At 41.9% G+C, this 9,178-nt stretch overlaps 1 protein-coding gene across 1 annotated transcript; it reads left to right on the top strand.

The window, feature by feature from the left end:
- The first annotated feature begins 626 nt into the window (after positions 1–626).
- Positions 627–7,948, top strand: LOC133326330 (eukaryotic initiation factor 4A-III). Its single transcript, XM_061535003.1, has 3 exons — positions 627–781; positions 860–1,418; positions 7,441–7,948. The coding sequence occupies exons 1-3, from the start codon at positions 643–645 to the stop codon at positions 7,946–7,948; spliced, it is 1,206 nt and encodes a 401-aa protein (XP_061390987.1). The 5' UTR covers positions 627–642.
- The last annotated feature ends 1,230 nt before the right edge of the window (positions 7,949–9,178 follow it).

Here is a 9,178-nt window from a genome sequence, read left to right as displayed (position 1 = left end):
TGACCTGGTTACATAGTAAATGTTCTCCTTCTATACGGTGGTATTCCACACGATATTATATGATTGGACATAACCGGTCAAAAAAATACTCTTAGGCTCTATATCCACATTCATTCCATCTAGTTGTCACTGTATATCTTGTGGATTTTACAAAATTCGCAGATTAGAGACTACTTTACATTAACATTAATTGCTATATTGATTGACTGCGATTCACATTGAGCAGGCTCGCCAGCTACTTCAGTGTAACTTCGAGACATCCGAGGCAAATGACCTTTGAAGTTGATACTGGTGCTGATGATCTTCCCATCGAAATAATGGATGAATCAGCATGAGCAACCACCAAAGGTGTCAATGCAAAAAAAAAAAAAAAAAAATTTTGACAAGAGTGTCACTCAAAAGTGATAGTGTGTACGCCGCTTTAGACTTTTCCGTACAGATAACCGATTAATCGATTAGTTGAAAGTCGATTTAGTTACCCCTAGTAACCGCATTGTATTAATTTTTCCCCTTTTCTAAAATACAACTTTCTTTCGTGGCTTCATATTGTTTTTGTTCTTGAAACGAAATAATTTAATAAAAATAAGCGAATAAGTCATTAAAAGTCACGTTAAACACCCGAGCAACAAATAAACTATAAAAATGGCGGCACGTAAAGGAGCTCCCACTGCTGAGGATTTGTCAAATGTGGAATTCGAGACAAGCGAAGATGTGGAGGTCATACCCAGTTTCAATGCTATGAACCTCAAAGAGGAATTACTCAGAGGCATTTATGCTTATGGTAAGTAGAACGAACCTACTTGGTGCCACATCATTTTCGAAAGTATTTTCACAAAATTTTAACTATTCCTACCACTAGGTTTTGAAAAACCCTCTGCCATCCAGCAGCGTAGTATTAAACCAATTGTCAAAGGGCGGGATGTTATTGCACAGGCTCAGTCGGGTACCGGTAAAACGGCAACATTTTCCATTGCAATACTACAGAGTTTGGACACATCGTTGAGGGAGACCCAAGTTCTCTGCCTGTCGCCCACACGTGAATTGGCGGTACAAATTCAAAAAGTTATTTTGGCATTGGGTGATCTAATGAATGTCCAGTGCCATGTTTGTATTGGTGGTACAAATTTGGGTGAAGACATACGTAAATTGGATTATGGCCAGCATATTGTTAGTGGCACACCAGGTCGTGTCTTCGATATGATTAAGCGGAGAGTTCTACGTACTCGTGCCATAAAAATGTTGGTGCTGGACGAAGCCGATGAAATGTTGAACAAGGGTTTTAAGGAACAAATCTACGATGTTTATCGTTATTTACCACCAGCAACACAAGTAGTGTTAATTTCTGCTACCCTGCCACATGAAATCTTGGAGATGACATCGAAATTTATGACAGACCCCATTAGAATATTGGTCAAACGGTAAGTGATGAAATTGAAATTTATTTTTCAAATCTAGTTATAGAGCCGGCATTACTGCAAAAGATGGGAGAATGATTTTTTATAGATATTTACTAGATAATATTTTATAATAGAAACAGTAGTTCAGTCCCACAAATAAATGACAAGGTATAGAGAGGTCAGTTATAGTCTATATGCATAGCCCGGCGTAAAAAATTACAAGCAGTAGAGGCATCAGAATTAGCAAATAAACGTTATGAGCATGGGGAATGGGTAACGCTGGCGTCTTCCATCGATTAAGTGTCCAAAACTACATTTATCTGAGAAGGGCTCAAATATTACAGATACTTTGAAGGATAACAAACATAGATTTAAAATATGAATTTCATTGTTCAAGGGTCCCAAACTATATTTATTCGAGAAAAAACGGCTTAAATATTACAAATATTTCGCCAGCTACTTCAGTGGAACTGAATGGCAAATGACCGAGGCCAACGACCGTTGAAGTTGTTGTTGTTGTAGCAACTATCTTCATGTTTGTTGTATTAATCTGGTTCTGACTCCTCTGTTTCCAGGTTCAGGAAGGTTGCAACCTGTAACGGCTGCGTCCAAAGAGATTCCGGAGACAGATGAGTGGGTTTAGCAGGGCAGTTAAAGAGATGCAGCGTATCATGGGGTCCAAATCCACATGCAGGGCATGTGTTTGGAACCGCGCTGTCAATTCGGGCCCAATACGAATTGAGGCGGCTGCACCATCCTGATCTTAGTTGGGCTAAAACCACTCTCGTTTGTCTAGGCAGCTCACGTTCTTCTGCTGCTATAGGTGGTGGGTGGACTCCAAGTACAGCATTCACACGGTATTGGTCCATTGCCTGGGTCACTGCTTCCGTGTGAATGTTGGTAATTCCTGCTCGATAAGCCTCAAGATCTAGGGGTTCTCTCTTATACCGTTGGACCTCTCTCTCTAGATCATGTAGGTCTCTCCTTACGTGCCTGGGTGGGGGAATTCTATCCATAAGATTATGGCATGGATGATTCCTGCGATAACACCCAAGCAGGTACTGCATCGACAACATCCTGTTGTGCCGATGTACGGGTAAGACCATTGCCTCCTCATGTAAATGGTCCACTGGCGTCATAAGGAGGCACCCTGTCGCAGTTCTCAGGGCGGCATTCTGGCAGGTTTGTATGTTCTTCCACTGCGTATCGCTTACATTCGCATACCACACTGGCGCCGCATAGCTTACCACCGACCGACCTATTGCTTTGTAAGAGGTCAACAAGGTCTCTTTATCAGCACCCCAAGAGCTGCCGGCAAGCGACTTGAGGACCTTGTTCCTACTTCTCATCTTATCGCAAATAGCGGTGGCTTGCGCGGACGACTTAAATAAGCTATCGAACGTTACTCCCAAAATTTTTGGGTAATTAGTGGTCGGAATTATTACACCATCGACCATGACGTTCAGAGGGAGCTTCATTTCAGCCGTCCATGTGGTGAACAGTGTGGCTGTGGATTTGGCGGCGGATATCTTCATATTCCTCAGATGGAAGAACTGTACTAAATCAGCTATGTAGACATTTAACCTTTCACAAATGTCATCGATAATAGGCCCCGACGCCATGATCGTACAATCATCCGCGTACATTACGATCTCAATGCCGTCCGGTGGTTGTGGAATTTCAGAAAGGTAGAGGTTAAACAGTTCCGGAGATATGACCCCACCTTGGGGAACTCCCTGTTTCACTCTACGGGGTTTAGACTTCTTGTTTCTGAATTCCACATATGACTGGCGACCACACATGTAATTGATTATCCAACGTTTCAAACTAGGCCGGAGGTTGGTCTTCTCTATGTCCTCGAACAGCTTGGCGTGATTGACAGTATCGAAGGCTTTCGATAAGTCAAGAGCCACCAAGACTGTTCTGTCACACGGCCTGTTCTGGTTAAGTCCTCTACTTACATGTGTGGTTATGGCGTGTAATGCTGTGGTCGTACTATGCATTCTTCGGAATCCATGTTGATGTTGAGGGACTGGAAACCTACTTCTCATCAGAGGGAGGAGTAGTGACTCAAGCGTCTTTGCTACTGGAGACAGAAGGGAAATCGGCCTGTACGATTCACCTCTGCTGGCATCCTTGCCTGGTTTCAGTAGCGGGACCACCCTGCCTATTTTCCAGGCTTCAGGAACAATGTGGGTGGCTACCGACAGGTTGAGAACAGCAGTTAAATACTCCACTCCAGGTTCATCCAGTTGCTTCAGCATTATCATTGAGATTCCATCCGGGCCCAACGCTTTGGATGATTTAGCGTTTCGAATGGCATCTGCAACATCATCCTTCGAAAATTGTGGTGGTACCTCCTCGGCTCGGAGGGCTCTAATGCGACGAAGCACACTCCTTTTCGCCATGTCACTCTCGGGGTGCTCAATAAACTGCCGGTTAAAAAAACTCGCGCACCTCTTCGGATCAGTCAACGTTACGTCGTTAAACGTGACAGCCGTTCTATCATCCTTCCTTCCAGGATTCGAGAGTGACTTAACCGTTGCCCACAATTTACTTGTTGCGGCTCCAATGTTGCAGAGCTTCAGGTGGTCTAGCCACTTTTTCCGCTTGTGTTCGCATACTAACCTGTTGACTTCAAGGGTGAGTTCCTTCACTCTTGGGTCCTCAGGTGTTGTACGGCGAAGCTCATCACGCTCATTCGCAAGCACCGTCGCTTCTGCTGGGAAGTTTGGTCTCACTTCGGGTATTCGACCAGCAGGTATATGGCGGGCGGCTGCAGCAGTGATGATGTCTCGGAATTTCTTCTCAGCTACCCGAGGATCTGAGGGAATGGGCAGCTCTCTGAAGCGGCGATTGGTTAAATCTCTGAAACCTTGCCAATTAGCTTTACCATGGTTCAGGAAAGTTCGGCGTTCAGAGGTTATGAAATCGGGTGGTCTATTTACGGAGATGATGATGGGGAGGTGGTCTGAACCAAGAGAAATGACGGGTTGCCAGATTACGTCATTAATCAGACCTGGTGCCACAATGGTGATGTCCGGCGAGCTGTGGCAATCTCCTCTAATTCTCGTGGGGGCATCCTCATTCACCGTGCAAAACGTGGAGCTGTCAATTTGCTCTGCCAGCGCTGTACCCCTCTGGTCATTACCTAGGACGGAATGCCAGAGTTCATGATGGGCATTGAAATCCCCTAGTACCAGACGGTTATTACCCTCCAAAAGTATACTAATGTCGGGTAAATAACGCGGGGTACAGCTATTTAACGGCGGGATGTACACGTTAAGCACCTCTATCTCGGCAGTACCACACTTGACTGCTACCCCCATACACTCCATATATGGGTCACTAGAGTCTAGCTCAAGCGAGATAGGTCTGTATTGTACAGAGTGGTGTAACAAGAAAGCAAGTCCCCCACCTCCGCTTCTAGTGCGATCCTTTCGTAACACGTTGTAACCATCGCAACGGTGCAAGCTACAGGTATCAGACAGCTTGGTTTCCTGGATCGCGGCGACCATGATGTTATTCCGATTCATAAAGTCTACGATTTCGCTGATTTTATTTCGCAGTCCATCGCAGTTAAACTGCAAAAACGATGCATTTCCGGGGCGTACTACAGCAACATGTGGTGTTAGACTCTGCGTTTGCTGCAGAGGAGACTGTGGGGGTGTCTCATAATCCGACGACGACGAAGACGTTGACGACGATAACGTTGGCGACGCAGGCGTTGACGACGATGTCGTCGAAGACGAAGACGGCGAAGATGATGAGGACACGCTGGGAGATACGCTGACGCAGCATGCAGCAAAATAACTCCTGTCACAGTAGTCCTGGAGACGACTAAGACCCGAACAGCCGCGGAAATGCACCCATTCCATACATCTATTGCATCTCACCGACGTTGATCTGTGGTGGATGCGGTTCCGACAAACGGAACAGAACCAAGGTCCGGGGTTTCTTTCTATCCCGGCGCGGACCAGAAGAGTTCGGAGCAGGCATCCCGGGATATAACGCCTCTCCCATGATGAAAAAATACGGCACAAACATGTAGTACTACTACTACCGTTGAAGTTGATACTGGTGCTGATGATCTTCCCATCGAAAAGATTAATTTCTGCCATCGGTTTACCGAACGGGACAGGGACTCGATTTCCAATTAGGAATTCCATCTGATTAAAAGGAATCTCAAATTAATTCGAAATTTCTCTCGGAACTATTCGATTGACACCGCGAGGAACTTCTTAAATAGATTTCAAATAAGGATTTCATTGATTAAGGTTTCCAAATACGTCGGAGAGAAACAAATATGCGTGGATTAGGCGATCAATTGGTTGGAATGGCAAAAACAAAGGTAGATATAAGACTTCTTGGTTTTTAGTTTAGTTTAGGGGCTCATCTCCGATTTTTCTTAAATATTACCTTCATTGGTCCATAAATGACGAAGTTATGAGCCTAGGAATTTCAGAACTTCAGAGTTCCATATCTCGGGAAGTATGAACTTCACCCATGAAAGTCAAATATTTTCGTGATCATGGAGACGAGACCTACACTAAACTCAACTTCTTCCTTGGTTTGTCAGTGAGTACTTGGAGGCCCTGGTGATACCAACGTTGGCGTCGGTTCGCTTGGATTCGGAGTACGAAGATGACTATGTCTGTTGGAGTTGCCAATCATCTACTTGGCGCATCTTCCCGGGTGTCGGATGGGAAGTGGGTTTCTATGATGTACAGGTTGAAGCTGACCTAAGTCAAACTAGGTCGGATTTTTTCTCTGCACTTCGTGGAAAACCTTGGGGACCTTCGGATCCCCTGTGGACCTAAATGGATCAGGGTAGTACCCTTAAATTAATTAACTAAGGTGTTAAAAAGAACAGGAGAAATATAGTTACGGTGCAGGTAGTTGATAACCCAGTACCGGCGGGAATTGTTGATGAGACCACAAGCCACGTGTCGTCGAGATCAAGCGATTGTGATCCGGCTGCAGCGCATCAAGTTTACGAAAAAGATGACGATGTCTGGTTTGTTGTTCAGCTTCCCTTGAAAGACGATAAGATCTTGGGCGATTAATATAAAAAGGCAATGATGCGCTTTATACGTTTGTAGAAGAGTTCAAGCAAAAATTAGCATAAAAAATACACTGAAATCGTAGACGGATGCAAAGCAGAAAGAAGTTAAAGAGACGAAAAAGGAAAGTATTACCTACCTCATCAAGCGGTGATACGAGAGGATAGCTTATCCCTGAAAGTTAGGGTGGTTTTCGATGCTTCATGTACCATCACTACCAACGGAAGAAGTCTCAATGTCATTATGTATGTGGGGCCCCGTTTCTAAAGATATATTTTCGACATATTAATTCAAAAACAAAATATATGCGATAATGGCAGACGTGGAGAAGATGTTTAGGAAGATGATGATCGACGAAGAAGTATGGACTTCTTCGACAAGAATAATACATTTATGTAATCAGAAATTCAAGCTCATCATGAGAAAATTCAAGGGCCAAATTGAAACTTTCGAGGCTTACATTTCTGGAAATAATCCGTATCTGCATAAAATAATTCCTACCGTTGTAATTAGGATATCAAGGACTCACTCGGAGCCTTTTTGAACCACCACAACAAACACTTGAAGCTCCTGTTTAAAATACTGGCGAAGGACGATTGTTGTTAACCACCTTGCTTCAGATCTTATTACAAAGAGACGAGACGTATCTTTTTAGAAGATAACATTATAAATACTTTTTTATAGCCACACAATTATAATCGTAATTTTTTAGGAATACCTTTTTAAAGCCATAAATGAAGTCCAAGGAGATCAGCAATTAAAGTAGAATATCACAAATATTAATCTAACATAAATCAGAACCCCCGCTGGTCTAATTTTACACATTCAATCTTCAATATGGTTATCTTTTTTATTTTAGACTATATATATATATATATATATACTATATATATAGTTTCCGAGGGACCAATAGAAATGACACACATTTTCATTTGAATTATGGAAATTTAAACTAATTATAATTTTACTTTGTTTTTCAGTGATGAATTGACACTGGAAGGTATCAAACAATTTTTCGTCGCTGTCGAACGTGAAGAATGGAAATTCGATACATTGTGTGATCTGTACGACACTCTGACCATCACACAAGCTGTTATTTTCTGCAACACAAAACGTAAGGTCGATTGGTTGACGGAGAAAATGCGTGAGGCAAATTTCACAGTTAGCTCTATGCACGGTGATATGCCACAAAAGGAACGTGACGAAATTATGAAAGAATTCCGTGCCGGTCAATCACGTGTCCTCATTACCACCGATGTCTGGGCACGCGGTATTGATGTTCAACAAGTCTCACTGGTTATTAATTACGATTTACCCAATAATCGTGAATTGTACATTCATCGTATTGGTCGTTCGGGTCGTTTCGGTCGCAAGGGTGTTGCAATTAATTTCGTCAAATCCGATGATATTCGTATTTTGCGTGATATTGAACAGTACTATTCGACACAAATAGATGAAATGCCAATGAATGTTGCTGATTTGATTTAAGCTGGAGGAGGAAAGTTCGATGTTCGATGGAGGCAACAACAAATATTTTATTTAGCTTAAATAAATACTTATTAAAAAAAGAAAACAATATTTCCATGGTAAGAAAATGGAAGCTCATCCAGAAAATTATAAAACTGTGGATTTTTTCTATTTCGAACAAAATTAAGCATTTCGCTAAATATGAAAAAATGAATTAACTTTGCGTTTATTACAAGAAATGCTTAATTGAATTAAGGAATCACTTCGTATCATTTATTTTTTATACCATCCATAATTGCGTGTATAAATTTAACAACTATAACAACAAAAAGAAAAACAATTATAATACATTTAGTAATAAAACTAAATAAAACAAATTTATTTAACAAAATATTGGATTTGATTTTTTTGTTCCATTTAACGCGTGTTTAGATTTCGGGCTTCACATTCAACGAATATTACTTGAAAGTATCTTCTATCTGAGCGAATTTGTATCTATGAAATCAAAACATAATTGCTGTTAACGATTTCAATTAGGACAATAATTCAGGAGGTTGAATTGTCAATGCATTGCAATCAAGAATACAATTTATAGGACATATCTAGGTGATATGAATCTACAGCATGGATTAAAAAAAGATACTGCTTCTAAACTGCTTACTTAGACCATAGTAGCATCTGTTGGCCATCACAATCCTTCTCCGAATTTCAAAACTGATGTTATTCGTTTTATTTATGGCGGTACCAAAGTATATATTAAATCATTAACTACCTCGAAGCTGTAGTTCTCAAGTTCCACAGTTGGTCCGAGTCTACTGGACGTCTTGCGCTTTGATACCACCAGCTTGGTCGTTTAATGCCAAACCCACTTTGGGAGACTCCATCTCAATTTGTTAAAAGGTGGCTATTACCACTCTCAATGTTCGGCTCATTATGTTCATGTCAGGATGTTAAAAAGGTCACACGACAAATTGTCACCTTGTTTGAATCCTCGTTCGCTATTGAAGGGCTCCGATAGGTCCTTTCCGATTTTAACTGCTGACCTTGTGCCACTTAAAGTTATCCTGCATAGCCGTATTAATTTTGCAGGAATGCCGAAAGTAGACATGGCTTTAAACACATCTGAACGGATATGGCTGTCGAATGCGGCTTTATAGTCGACGAATAGGTGGAATGTGTCGATGTGTTTTTCGTGAGTCTTTTCCATGATTTGGCGAAGAGTGAAAATCTGGTCAATGGTGGATTTACATT

The sequence above is a fragment of the Musca vetustissima genome, unplaced genomic scaffold (genome assembly GCF_032173495.1).
Source record: "Musca vetustissima isolate MV318-11 ecotype Yass unplaced genomic scaffold, APGP_CSIRO_Mvet_v1 utg172809, whole genome shotgun sequence".
Taxonomy (NCBI): domain Eukaryota; kingdom Metazoa; phylum Arthropoda; class Insecta; order Diptera; family Muscidae; genus Musca; species Musca vetustissima.
This window is presented reverse-complemented; position numbering and strand designations above follow the sequence as displayed.